This window comes from Oncorhynchus kisutch, linkage group LG17 (assembly GCF_002021735.2).
Source record: "Oncorhynchus kisutch isolate 150728-3 linkage group LG17, Okis_V2, whole genome shotgun sequence".
Lineage (NCBI taxonomy): Eukaryota > Metazoa > Chordata > Actinopteri > Salmoniformes > Salmonidae > Oncorhynchus > Oncorhynchus kisutch.
Window position 1 is genome coordinate 29,159,086 of NC_034190.2, and position 14,531 is coordinate 29,173,616.

Sequence of the window (14,531 nt, forward strand, 5' to 3'; positions counted from 1 at the left end):
CAGTCACCTTTTGACTTGACCCTGACCTATGAACTTTTGACCCTCTGCAGACCTGTGCCTCGTCTCGGTCAGGATCCTAACACAGAGGTGGATTTGGAACTGGAGTTCAATGCGACCTCCACAGTACCTATCCCCAAGGGCAGTGACATTGTTGAAACATTGAAAGAGGCTGTGACCAATCCAAACTCTAACTTCAACTTATCTTTGGATCTGAACTCCATCACTGTGATAAGTAAGCAAACCCAATCAATAGGTGCTCCAAAAATATCCATTGACATGTAATGTTCAGTTGTAGAACCTTTGAAGTTAAATCACGTTGCGGAATTGATCAACCAATTGCGGCTACATCAGCAACATTTCACTGTCCTCCCTCCAACATCCCACGTTATCAAGTTGTACACACATAGTACATCCCAGTACAGTTTAAGCACACGTTGCATTTGGAGCACCTTTCAAATTCTAAAAGAGTGTAATGTTTTATTAATTTCAGATGCCCCTGCTACAACAACTGTTCCTGCTACAACTGCCATAACAACGGCACCTCCTCCAGTGGTGGAATTACAAGTCACCTTGCAGCAAGCTTTTGTACCAGCCTTGACTGACCCTCAAAGCACAGAATTCAAAACACTATCAGTAACCATTACTACAATTGTAAGTCCTCGAAATCCAGATATGACCATTCATTTGTGTCTATGTTGATGTGGTTATTGACTTTACCTAAGGTTCAAGTGACAATGACTTTAGGCTTAATGATCGGTGAGCTACGGGAATAAGGGATTGTTAAAATATATAGGCCTAATAATGTTATATATATTATGTTTGTAAAATCTATCATACTATTTGATAGTCTATTAAAGTTGACTCTTCTCTCCCCTACTCCTTACAGTGTGACACAATCTTCCGACAAAGATATGGGCTTAGTTTCGTTCAGACGACTGTTACTCAATTCAGGTAATATTGTTTTCTACTTTTAAACCATTTTCTTTAATTTAGACAATAAAGTCTTTAGATCCTAAAAAGCCTTATTTTTAGCACAACTTTACTTTTTCAGTCACCTTTTGACTTGACCCTGACCTATGAACTTTTTGACCCTCTGCAGACCTGTGCCTCGTCTCGGTCAGGATCCTAACACAGAGGTGGATTTGGAACTGGAGTTCAATGCGACCTCCACAGTACCTATCCCCAAGGGCAGTGACATTGTTGAAACATTGAAAGAGGCTGTGACCAATCCAAACTCTAACTTCAACTTATCTTTGGATCTGAACTCCATCACTGTGATAAGTAAGCAAACCCAATCAATAGGTGCTCCAAAAATATCCATTGACATGTAATGTTCAGTTGTAGAACCTTTGAAGTTAAATCACGTTGCGGAATTGATCAACCAATTGCGGCTACATCAGCAACATTTCACTGTCCTCCCTCCAACATCCCACGTTATCAAGTTGTACACAATAGTACATTGCCAGTACAGTTTAAGCACACGTTGCATTTGGAGCACCTTTCAAATTCTAAAAGAGTGTAATGTTTTATTAATTTCAGATGCCCCTGCTACAACAACTGTTCCTGCTACAACTGCCATAACAACGGCACCTCCTCCAGTGGTGGAATTACAAGTCACCTTGCAGCAAGCTTTTGTACCAGCCTTGACTGACCCTCAAAGCACAGAATTCAAAACACTATCAGTAACCATTACTACAATTGTAAGTCCTTGAAATCCAGATATGACCATTCATTTGTGTCTATGTTGATGTGGTTATTGACTTTACCTAAGGTTCAAGTGACAATGACTTTAGGCTTAATGATCGGTGAGCTACGGGAATAAGGGATTGTTAAAATATATAGGCCTAATAATGTTATATATATTATGTTTGTAAAATCTATCATACTATTTGATAGTCTATTAAAGTTGACTCTTCTCTCCCCTACTCCTTACAGTGTGACACAATCTTCCGACAAAGATATGGGCTTAGTTTCGTTCAGACGACTGTTACTCAATTCAGGTAATATTGTATTCTACTTTTAAACCATTTTCTTTAATTTAGACAATAAAGTCTTTAGATCCTAAAAAGCCTTATTTTTAGCACAACTTTACTTTTTCAGTCACCTTTTGACTTGACCCTGACCTATGAACCTTTTGACCCTCTGCAGACCTGTGCCTCGTCACGGTCAGGATCCTAACACAGAGGTGGATTTGGAACTGGAGTTCAATGCGACCTCCACAGTACCTATCCCCAAGGGCAGTGACATTGTTGAAACATTGAAAGAGGCTGTGACCAATCCAAACTCTAACTTCAACTTATCTTTGGATCTGAACTCCATCACTGTGATAAGTAAGCAAACCCAATCAATAGGTGCTCCAAAAATATCCATTGACATGTAATGTTCAGTTGTAGAACCTTTGAAGTTAAATCACGTTGCGGAATTGATCAACCAATTGCGGCTACATCAGCAACATTTCACTGTCCTCCCTCCAACATCCCACGTTATCAAGTTGTACACACTAGTACATCCCAGTACAGTTTAAGCACACGTTGCATTTGGAGCACCTTTCAAATTCTAAAAGAGTGTAATGTTTTATTAATTTCAGATGCCCCTGCTACAACAACTGTTCCTGCTACAACTGCCATAACAACGGCACCTCCTCCAGTGGTGGAATTACAAGTCACCTTGCAGCAAGCTTTTGTACCAGCCTTGACTGACCCTCAAAGCACAGAATTCAAAACACTATCAGTAACCATTACTACAATTGTAAGTCCTCGAAATCCAGATATGACCATTCATTTGTGTCTATGTTGATGTGGTTATTGACTTTACCTAAGGTTCAAGTGACAATGACTTTAGGCTTAATGATCGGTGAGCTACGGGAATAAGGGATTGTTAAAATATATAGGCCTAATAATGTTATATATATTATGTTTGTAAAATCTATCATACTATTTGATAGTCTATTAAAGTTGACTCTTCTCTCCCCTACTCCTTACAGTGTGACACAATCTTCCGACAAAGATATGGGCTTAGTTTCGTTCAGACGACTGTTACTCAATTCAGGTAATATTGTTTTCTACTTTTAAACCATTTTCTTTAATTTAGACAATAAAGTCTTTAGATCCTAAAAAGCCTTATTTTTAGCACAACTTTACTTTTTCAGTCACCTTTTGACTTGACCCTGACCTATGAACTTTTTGACCCTCTGCAGACCTGTGCCTCGTCTCGGTCAGGATCCTAACACAGAGGTGGATTTGGAACTGGAGTTCAATGCGACCTCCACAGTACCTATCCCCAAGGGCAGTGACATTGTTGAAACATTGAAAGAGGCTGTGACCAATCCAAACTCTAACTTCAACTTATCTTTGGATCTGAACTCCATCACTGTGATAAGTAAGCAAACCCAATCAATAGGTGCTCCAAAAATATCCATTGACATGTAATGTTCAGTTGTAGAACCTTTGAAGTTAAATCACGTTGCGGAATTGATCAACATATTGCGGCTACATCAGCAACATTTCACTGTCCTCCCTCCAACATCCCACGTTATCAAGTTGTACACACTAGTACATCCAGTACAGTTTAAGCACACGTTGCATTTGGAGCACCTTTCAAATTCTAAAAGAGTGTAATGTTTTATTCATTTCAGATGCCCCTGCTACAACAACTGTTCCTGCTACAACTGCCATAACAACGGCACCTCCTCCAGTGGTGGAATTACAAGTCACCTTGCAGCAAGCTTTTGTACCAGCCTTGACTGACCCTCAAAGCACAGAATTCAAAACACTATCAGTAACCATTACTACAATTGTAAGTCCTTGAAATCCAGATATGACCATTCATTTGTGTCTATGTTGATGTGGTTATTGACTTTACCTAAGGTTCAAGTGACAATGACTTTAGGCTTAATGATCGGTGAGCTACGGGAATAAGGGATTGTTAAAATATATAGGCCTAATAATGTTATATATATTATGTTTGTAAAATCTATCATACTATTTGATAGTCTATTAAAGTTGACTCTTCTCTCCCCTACTCCTTACAGTGTGACACAATCTTCCGACAAAGATATGGGCTTAGTTTCGTTCAGACGACTGTTACTCAATTCAGGTAATATTGTATTCTACTTTTAAACCATTTTCTTTAATTTAGACAATAAAGTCTTTAGAACCTAAAAAGCCTTATTTTTAGCACAACTTTACTTTTTCAGTCACCTTTTGACTTGACCCTGACCTATGAACTTTTTGACCCTCTGCAGACCTGTGCCTCGTCTCGGTCAGGATCCTAACACAGAGGTGGATTTGGAACTGGAGTTCAATGCGACCTCCACAGTACCTATCCCCAAGGGCAGTGACATTGTTGAAACATTGAAAGAGGCTGTGACCAATCCAAACTCTAACTTCAACTTATCTTTGGATCTGAACTCCATCACTGTGATAAGTAAGCAAACCCAATCAATAGGTGCTCCAAAAATATCCATTGACATGTAATGTTCAGTTGTAGAACCTTTGAAGTTAAATCACGTTGCGGAATTGATCAACATATTGCGGCTACATCAGCAACATTTCACTGTCCTCCCTCCAACATCCCACGTTATCAAGTTGTGCACACTAGTACATCCAGTACAGTTTAAGCACACGTTGCATTTGGAGCACCTTTCAAATTCTAAAAGAGTGTAATGTTTTATTCATTTCAGATGCCCCTGCTACAACAACTGTTCCTGCTACAACTGCCATAACAACAGGCACCTCCTCCAGTGGTGGAATTACAAGTCACCTTGCAGCAAGCTTTTGTACCAGCCTTGACTGACCCTCAAAGCACAGAATTCAAAACACTATCAGTAACCATTACTACAATTGTAAGTCCTCGAAATCCAGATATGACCATTCATTTGTGTCTATGTTGATGTGGTTATTGACTTTACCTAAGGTTCAAGTGACAATGACTTTAGGCTTAATGATCGGTGAGCTACGGGAATAAGGGATTGTTAAAATATATAGGCCTAATAATGTTATATATATTATGTTTGTTAAAATCTCTCATACTATTTGATAGTCTATTAAAGTTGACTCTTCTCTCCCCTACTCCTTACAGTGTGACACAATCTTCCGACAAAGATATGGGCTTAGTTTCGTTCAGACGACTGTTACTCAATTCAGGTAATATTGTATTCTACTTTTAAACCATTTTCTTTAATTTAGACAATAAAGTCTTTAGAACCTAAAAAGCCTTATTTTTAGCACAACTTTACTTTTTCAGTCACCTTTTGACTTGACCCTGACCTATGAACTTTTTGACCCTCTGCAGACCTGTGCCTCGTCTCGGTCAGGATCCTAACACAGAGGTGGATTTGGAACTGGAGTTCAATGCGACCTCCACAGTACCTATCCCCAAGGGCAGTGACATTGTTGAAACATTGAAAGAGGCTGTGACCAATCCAAACTCTAACTTCAACTTATCTTTGGATCTGAACTCCATCACTGTGATAAGTAAGCAAACCCAATCAATAGGTGCTCCAAAAATATCCATTGACATGTAATGTTCAGTTGTAGAACCTTTGAAGTTAAATCACGTTGCGGAATTGATCAACATATTGCGGCTACATCAGCAACATTTCACTGTCCTCCCTCCAACATCCCACGTTATCAAGTTGTGCACACTAGTACATCCAGTACAGTTTAAGCACACGTTGCATTTGGAGCACCTTTCAAATTCTAAAAGAGTGTAATGTTTTATTCATTTCAGATGCCCCTGCTACAACAACTGTTCCTGCTACAACTGCCATAACAACGGCACCTCCTCCAGTGGTGGAATTACAAGTCACCTTGCAGCAAGCTTTTGTACCAGCCTTGACTGACCCTCAAAGCACAGAATTCAAACACTATCAGTAACCATTACTACAATTGTAAGTCCTCGAAATCCAGATATGACCATTCATTTGTGTCTATGTTGATGTGGTTATTGACTTTCCCTAAGGTTCAAGTGACAATGACTTTAGGCTTAATGATCGGTGAGCTACGGGAAAAAGGGATTGTTAAAATATATAGGCCTAATAATGTTATATATATTATGTTTGTTAAAATCTCTCATACTATTTGATAGTCTATTAAAGTTGACTCTTCTCTCCCCTACTCCTTACAGTGTGACACAATCTTCCGACAAAGATATGGGCTTAGTTTCGTTCAGACGACTGTTACTCAATTCAGGTAATATTGTATTCTACTTTTAAACCATTTTCTTTAATTTAGACAATAAAGTCTTTAGAACCTAAAAAGCCTTATTTTAGCACAACTTTACTTTTTCAGTCACCTTTTGACTTGACCCTGACCTATGAACTTTTTGACCCTCTGCAGACCTGTGCCTCGTCTCGGTCAGGATCCTAACACAGAGGTGGATTTGGAACTGGAGTTCAATGCGACCTCCACAGTACCTATCCCCAAGGGCAGTGACATTGTTGAAACATTGAAAGAGGCTGTGACCAATCCAAACTCTAACTTCAACTTATCTTTGGATCTGAACTCCATCACTGTGATAAGTAAGCAAACCCAATCAATAGGTGCTCCAAAAATATCCATTGACATGTAATGTTCAGTTGTAGAACCTTTGAAGTTAAATCACGTTGCGGAATTTATCAAACAATTGCGGCTACATCAGCAACATTTCACTGTCCTCCCTCCAACATCCCACGTTATCAAGTTGTGCACACTAGTACATCCAGTACAGTTTAAGCACACGTTGCATTTGGAGCACCTTTCAAATTCTAAAAGAGTGTAATGTTTTATTCATTTCAGATGCCCCTGCTACAACAACTGTTCCTGCTACAACTGCCATAACAACAGCACCTCCTCCAGTGGTGGAATTACAAGTCACCTTGCAGCAAGCTTTTGTACCAGCCTTGACTGACCCTCAAAGCACAGAATTCAAAACACTATCAGTAACCATTACTACAATTGTAAGTCCTCGAAATCCAGATATGACCATTCATTTGTGTCTATGTTGATGTGGTTATTGACTTTACCTAAGGTTCAAGTGACAATGACTTTAGGCTTAATGATCGGTGAGCTACGGGAATAAGGGATTGTTAAAATATATAGGCCTAATAATGTTATATATATTATGTTTGTAAAATCTCTCATACTATTTGATAGTCTATTAAAGTTGACTCTTCTCTCCCCTACTCCTTACAGTGTGACACAATCTTCCGACAAAGATATGGGCTTAGTTTCGTTCAGACGACTGTTACTCAATTCAGGTAATATTGTATTCTACTTTTAAACCATTTTCTTTCATTTAGACAATAAAGTCTTTAGAACCTAAAAAGCCTTACTTTTAGCACAACTTTACTTTTTCAGTCACCTTTTGACTTGACCCTGACCTATGAACTTTTTGACCCTCTGCAGACCTGTGCCTCGTCTCGGTCAGGATCCTAACACAGAGGTGGATTTGGAACTGGAGTTCAATGCGACCTCCACAGTACCTATCCCCAAGGGCAGTGACATTGTTGAAACATTGAAAGAGGCCGTGACCAATCCAAACTCTAACTTCAACTTATCTTTGGATCTGAACTCCATCACTGTGATAAGTAAGCAAACCCAATCAATAGGTGCTCCAAAAATATCCATTGACATGTAATATTCAGTTGTAGAACCTTTGAAGTTAAATCACGTTGCGGAATTGATCAAACAATTGCGGCAACATCAGCAACATTTCACTGTCCTCCCTCCAACATCCCATGTTATCATGTAGCCCACCAAAATCGGTGAAATTTCGTACAATGTATTCTCGGTATGAACTCTCATTACTGGTATTTTCTCTTCACAGGGACCTCAAGCACAGCCACAGATGTCTCGACAAATACAACAGCTACACCTGTTGCAACATCAACAACAAAAGGAATCACAACCACTACTTCCATCTCAGTCGGTTGGTGATATGTTATGCAACCTGCACATATTTCAGAGAATAGTTCTGTAAAGGCACACACTAGTATTTCACCAGTACAGTTTAAGCACAAGTTTCAATTGAAGCACCTTTCAAATAGTAATGGAGTGTCCTTATTTTCCCAACTGCCCCTGCAACAAATAGCTGTTCCTGTTACCACAGTACCTGGTTCTGCCATCACAATACCAACTGGAGAACCCGTCACTGTTCTTGTTACTGGTTATACAACTACAACCACATCTGTGGCCCCCTCAACTACTGTTTCAAGCACAGCCCCAACATTGGCTATGACAACTACCAGCACAATTCCAACAACTACTTCTACTACTACGACAACAACTACCACAACGACTGCACATCTTGCAGTGGTTACATTACAACTCACCATACAAGAGGTTTTTGTACCAGCTTTGAGTAATCCTCAAAGCACAGAATTTCAAACACTTGCGGTATCCTTTACTTCAGAGGTAAGTCCTGTGATCATATCTTTCTTGTATTTCTTTGTTTTGATTGTTACTGAGAATATGGTCGACGTACTGGGACATAGTTACTTTTTTACCTCATATCAAGCTTAAATAAAGTGACAGAAAAATAAAAAACAGAAATGTTTTTTTTTGTATGTAGAATATTATTCATTCTATTCTATAGTCCATGAATGTTGTCTGTTCTTTTCTCAAACAGTGTGACGTGATCTATCGAGCAAAATATGGGATATTTTTCATCCGGACGATTGTCATTTCATTCATGTAATATTCTATTCAATTCTACCTCTAAAGTAGCTTGATTCAATTTATCCAATAGCTTGAAAAGTATGTCTCAAAATAATATTTTAAGCATTATATTGCTTTTAAAAACATTCACCAGTCAACATTCTTGTCATCAGAATACATTTTATGTTGATTCCATTGTGATGATACTGTTATTACCTTAGGTGCAAGCCGGACATGCATGACTGTCCACTTTCCAGTCAGCTTTTGATTTGACCCTTGACATCTGAAATTTGTGCCCTTTGCAGACCAGTGTTCCGTTCTCGTATGGCAGCAGACACACAGGTGGAGCTGGAAGTGGTGTTCAATGAGACCGCCATTGCAACTATCGCTAATGCAACTATGCCCAAGGACATTGACGTTAAAGATACACTGAAAGAGGCTGTGACCAATCCAAACTCTACCTTCAACCTCTCTGTGGTTCCAAACTCCATCACTATTATCAGTAAGCAAACTCAATCAATAGGTGCTCCAAAATTATCTATTGACATGTAATGTTCAGTTGTGGCCACATTGAAGTTAAATCCCGCTGCCTAATTGATCAAACAATTGTGGCTACATCAGCAACATTTAGATATCCCCCCCCGTTGTAATTCAGTACACCGTATTCCAGGTATGAACTCTAACAACTGGAATTTTGTAATCAAAGGGACCCCAAGCACAGCCACAGATGTCTTTACAAATACATCGGCTTCTCCTGTTGCAACATCAACAACAAGAGGAATCACAACCACTACTTCCATCTCAGTCGGTTGGTGATATGTTGTGCAACCTGCACATATTTTAGAGAATAGTACTTTAAAGACACACACTAGTATTTCACCAGTACTGTTTAAGCACAAGTTTCAATTGGAGCACCTTTCAAATAGTAATAGAGTGTCCTTTTTTCCCCAACTGCCCCTGCAACAACAGCTGTTCCTGTTACCACAGTACCTGGTTCTGCCATCACAATACCAACTGGAGAACCCATCACTGTTCCTGTTACTGGTTATACAACTACAACCACATCTGTGGCCCCCTCAACTACTGTTTCAAGCACAGCACCAACATTGGCTATGACAACTACCAGCACAACTCCAACAACTACTTCTACTACTACGACAACAACTACCACAATGACTGCACATCTTGCAGTGGTTACATTACAACTCACCATACAAGAGGTTTTTGTACCAGCTTTGAGTAATCCTCAAAGCACAGAATTTCAAACACTTGCGGTATCCTTTACTTCAGTGGTAAGTCCTGTGATCATATCTTTCTTTGTTTTGATTGTTACTGAGAATATGGTCGACATACTGGGACATAGTTACTTTTTTACCTCATATCAAGCTTAAATAAAGTGACAGAAAAATAAAAAACAGAAATGTTTTTTTTTGTATGTAGAACATTATTCATTCTATTCTATAGTCCATGAATGTTGTTTGTTCTTTTCTCAAACAGTGTGACGTGATCTATCGAGCAAAATATGGGATATTTTTCATCCGGACGATTGTCATTGCATTCATGTAATATTCTATTCTCTTCTACCTCTAAAGTAGCTTGATTCAATTTATCCAATAGCTTGAAAAAGTATGTCTCAAAATAATATTTTAAGCATTATATTGCTTTTAAAAACATTCACCAGTCAACATTCTTGTCATCAGAATACATTTTATGTTGATTCCATTGTGATGATACTGTTATTACCTTAGGTGCAAGCTGGACATGCATGACTGTCCACTTTCCAGTCAGCTTTTGATTTGACCCTTGACATCTGAAATTTGTGCCCTTTGCAGACCAGTGTTCCGTTCTCGTATGGCAGCAGACACACAGGTGGAGCTGGAAGTGGTGTTCAATGAGACCGCCATTGCAACTATCGCTAATGCAACTATGCCCAAGGACATTGACATTAAAGATACACTGAAAGAGGCTGTGACCAATCCAAACTCTACCTTCAACCTCTCTGTGGTTCCAAACTCCATCACTATTATCAGTAAGTAAACCTATGAAATGGATTCACTAAAATTATCCGTTGTCATACAGTGGGGTCCGGAATTATTGGATACCTTGAAAAAGATGAGCAAAAAAGACTATGTAAAATAAATTACACAAATACTGACCTTTATTGCGTGATCAAAGACATTTTACAAATGATATTATTTTATACTATTTTTTTGAACAAGTAATGAAAAAATATCTCTAATAGATACAATCCCCTGTTTTCAATACTCCAGCAACCTCAATCTCAAAATCAACACTTCAGACTTTTTCTAAAATGTTTTATTAGACTGAAGAACACATTGGGAGGGATCTCGACCATTCCTTCATACAGAATCTTTCCAGATCCTAGTACCTTTTGGTCTGTGCTTAAGGACTGCCTTCTTTTAATTCAAACCACAGGTTTTCAATGGGGTTCAAGTCCGGAGACTGATATGGCCATTGCAAAATATAGATTTTGTGGTCAATTAACCATTTATTTTTGTATGTTGATGTGTGTTTGGAGTTATTGTTTTGCTGGAAGATTCACTTGTTGTCAGGTTAAAGCCTTCTGGCAGAGGCAACCAGGTTTTTTTACTAAAATGTCCTGGTAAAGTTCATGATGCCATTCACCTTTAAAAAGGATCTCAGGACCAGTGGAAGCAAAATAGCCCCATAACATCAAAGATCCACCATCAGATTTTACAGTAGGGATGAGATACCTTGGTGTACGTGGCCAAAGTGCTCTATTGTCATGTCATCTGACCATAGGTACAAGTGCAAAAACAATAGATCTGTGACAAAAGGGCTGTGTATATTAAAAACATTGAATTTACATAAATAGTTAAATGTCAAAATATGCAGTGATTCACACATTCGCAATACAATTGTGGAGCAATTTAGGCAAGACACCAACAAAGGTAGCTAAACTTGAAAGTGACTGTTAACATTACTCAAATTTGTCAAATAAGGTAAATAAGGCCCTAAAAAGTGCTGTAGCTCAGCCACCATCCACCGCTAATGCGGAAGGCCAACATAAGCGGATGCGGTGGATTGGCACAAATCTCTAGTTTAAACTGATGGATTTTGATGGGGAATTTTTTATGATGTTACTTAGATTGACGAACGGCTGCCTCAGTAGACTCTTAAGGATTAATAATAAGAGATCATTTTCATTTTATTTCAGGTGGTCCTACATCTGCTGTTCCTACTATAACTACAGTTGAGTTGTTGCTAGATAGAACAAACTGTCAGGTCATACACAACGTTCACATTTCATTCATTTTCTGTTCCCAAATACATCCACAGGTGCCACCACAATTACAACGGCTACTCCTGTCATCACAACCGTTGTCCCAGCTGCTCCAACAACTACAACTGCTGCTGCCACTACAACCTCTGTGGCCACAAATACACTCACTACAGTGTCTGTGGAGTTCACGTCCAAAGGAGAGACATTTATCTCCGACCTATCAACCTCATCCTCTCAGGCCTTTCAAACTCGAGCATCACTGATTAAAACACAGGTGAGCCTCCTGAAGGAATGATAAGAACACAAATGTGGGAAGGACATGATGAGAGGGGTAAAATACAGTAATAAACACCATTCAGTTGACTCTTATTATGATTGCTAAATACTGCATAATTTAAACACTTTCCCCCCAATCCCCCCTTCCCCAAAACACGTGTAAATATTTGACTATAAATTGCGCCTTCGTGTATTATACTTATGCTAATATTATACTCTAGGGAGCAATTATCTTTTAATATTTATTATTATTATTACATTGTCGAGAAGGAACCTGCAAGTACGCATTTGGTTGGACGGTGTATATCATGTGTATCCCCTACATACGACTAGTATGTATCTCCTACATACAACTAGTATGTGTGGAATACCGAGTGGTTCAGCGGTCTAAGGCACTGCATCTCAGTGCTAGAGGTGTCACTACAGACCCTGGTTTGATTCCAAGCTGTATCACAACCGGCCGTGATTGGGAGTCCCATAGGGAGGCGCACAATTGGCCCAGCGTCGTCTGCGTTAGGGTTTGGCCGGGTAGACAATCATTGTAAATAAGAATTTGTTCTTAACTGACTTGCTTAGTTTAAAAAATGTACTTGAAACTTGTTGATCTAAACTTTACATGTTTTTTGCTTTTCAGCTTGAACCTTTCTATCGATCAGCTTTCACCTCTTTCAACAGTTTGACAGTAATAAAATACAGGTGATTTGTTTGCATTCAATTGATTATGTTGATTTTAATTAATTGAATTCTACAGCCAAAGAACCGTATACAGATTTCATGAAAATGTATATAAACATGCTACATCATTAAACAAAAGGAAAAAATAAATAATTGATCAAAAAAGTATACCTCATATAATTCCTTTTTAAAATAAATACATATTTCATTATGAAAATGTATTGTAGTTCTGCATTGCAAGGCTCAACTGTCATTAAAACAATCTCTCATTTGTTCTCAGAAATGGATCAATCATTAACACCATGAATTTAGCATTTAGCTCCTCCGCTGTGCCAAATTCCAAGGAAATCGGCACCGTTTTGATAAAGGCTGCACAAAACATCACAGCTTTCAACATCAACCCCACGTCAGTTACTGTCAGCGGTGAAGGTAAAAAAATATTGTCCATGCTTTATGGTAAATTCAGATTTTGTATGCCATTATCTAGAGGGTCTATATGGCAGAAAACAAGGTTATTGTAACAGTATTTGTATTTATTATGGATCCCCATCAGCAGCTACTCTTCCTGGTGTCCAGCAAAATTAAGGCAGTTTATACAATTTAAAAAAACATTACAGATACATTCACAGATTTCACAGATTTCACAACACACTGTGTCCTCAGGCCCCTACTCCAACACTACCACATATCTACAGTACTAAATCCATGTGTATGTGTGTGTAAATATTTAACAGTAAATATGTACAGTCCTTATTCACAATAATCATGTTACAGGTTGGCAAATACATATTTCCCTTTCATGTTCACTTTCTCTCTCTTTATCTATGCAGTTGTGACCTCAAGTGGAATAAGCAGCAAGACCAGTCTCTTCACTGCTTCCTGTCTGGTGGTGTTGTCGCTGCTGCTGTCAAGCTAGTCTCAGCAGCAAGCAGCAGTATGAAATATCTTAACTTTGAAAATGTATTTACCTCATGTCCCCCACTCCCATCATATGTAATGGCAACCTATTTAATCAGTATTTGTTAACCTAAGTTGATTCTCATTATAGTTATAGTTATTATACTCATTATTCAAATTGAAATAAACCTATTCTAAACAATTGGAGCTTCTTACTGTGGTACATTTACTTTGTCTTACATTACATTGAAAAGTTTATTTTCCAACCAAATGAGGATTAGCAGATTATAATTTAATGTCTTTAATGATTTAGAAGTGCATCCCAGTCATTTTGTACTCATTTGTACTCATCAGTAGCAGAAAATGTATTGAAATATAAGAGTTGATGTTCTTCCATGATCAGATATTCTTTGGTTGTGGGGCAAAATAAAAAAAAATGTAGATGCTTGCCAGCAAACCCACTATACAACACAACACTAAACAATACATTAATTGCACTGTAACGGTGACAAATGGTGCCCACACACTGTTAGGTCCTACATAAAACATTCCCAACAGCACAGTCCAAACAGCAGTCCCAACACTGCTACACCTGGCTATCAGCGGGGCCTTGTCAAGCAGCGAAACAGTTCATTCAGCCTCGGGGCAGCAGGGTAGCCTAGTTGTTAGAGCCACAAGCAAAGGACCTTGTGAAGATGCTGGAGGAAACCGGTACAAAGTATCTATTTCCACAGTAAAACGAGTCCTATATCGACATAACCTGAAAGGCCGCTCAGAAAGGA

The 14,531-nt window shown here is 38.7% G+C and overlaps 1 protein-coding gene across 1 annotated transcript in view; it reads left to right on the top strand.

The window, feature by feature from the left end:
• LOC109908395 (mucin-5AC-like) overlaps window positions 1-13,951 on the top strand; it is a 34,186-nt gene extending 20,235 nt beyond the window's left edge. Inside the window, exons 60-93 of the mRNA XM_031793197.1 lie at window positions 51-232; window positions 491-651; window positions 887-951; window positions 1,100-1,281; window positions 1,540-1,700; window positions 1,936-2,000; window positions 2,149-2,330; window positions 2,588-2,748; window positions 2,984-3,048; window positions 3,197-3,378; window positions 3,635-3,795; window positions 4,031-4,095; window positions 4,244-4,425; window positions 4,682-4,843; window positions 5,080-5,144; window positions 5,293-5,474; window positions 5,731-5,890; window positions 6,127-6,191; window positions 6,339-6,520; window positions 6,777-6,937; window positions 7,173-7,237; window positions 7,386-7,567; window positions 7,807-7,908; window positions 8,071-8,393; window positions 8,608-8,672; window positions 8,942-9,138; window positions 9,343-9,444; window positions 9,606-9,928; window positions 10,134-10,198; window positions 10,469-10,665; window positions 11,958-12,175; window positions 12,812-12,873; window positions 13,133-13,281; window positions 13,683-13,951. Of these exons, the coding sequence (XP_031649057.1) occupies window positions 51-232; window positions 491-651; window positions 887-951; window positions 1,100-1,281; window positions 1,540-1,700; window positions 1,936-2,000; window positions 2,149-2,330; window positions 2,588-2,748; window positions 2,984-3,048; window positions 3,197-3,378; window positions 3,635-3,795; window positions 4,031-4,095; window positions 4,244-4,425; window positions 4,682-4,794 (1,927 nt within the window). The 3' untranslated portion in view covers window positions 4,795-4,843; window positions 5,080-5,144; window positions 5,293-5,474; ... (16 more) ...; window positions 13,133-13,281; window positions 13,683-13,951. The remainder of the gene's footprint in view (window positions 1-50; window positions 233-490; window positions 652-886; window positions 952-1,099; window positions 1,282-1,539; window positions 1,701-1,935; window positions 2,001-2,148; window positions 2,331-2,587; window positions 2,749-2,983; window positions 3,049-3,196; window positions 3,379-3,634; window positions 3,796-4,030; window positions 4,096-4,243; window positions 4,426-4,681; window positions 4,844-5,079; window positions 5,145-5,292; window positions 5,475-5,730; window positions 5,891-6,126; window positions 6,192-6,338; window positions 6,521-6,776; window positions 6,938-7,172; window positions 7,238-7,385; window positions 7,568-7,806; window positions 7,909-8,070; window positions 8,394-8,607; window positions 8,673-8,941; window positions 9,139-9,342; window positions 9,445-9,605; window positions 9,929-10,133; window positions 10,199-10,468; window positions 10,666-11,957; window positions 12,176-12,811; window positions 12,874-13,132; window positions 13,282-13,682) is intronic.
• The last annotated feature ends 580 nt before the right edge of the window (window positions 13,952-14,531 follow it).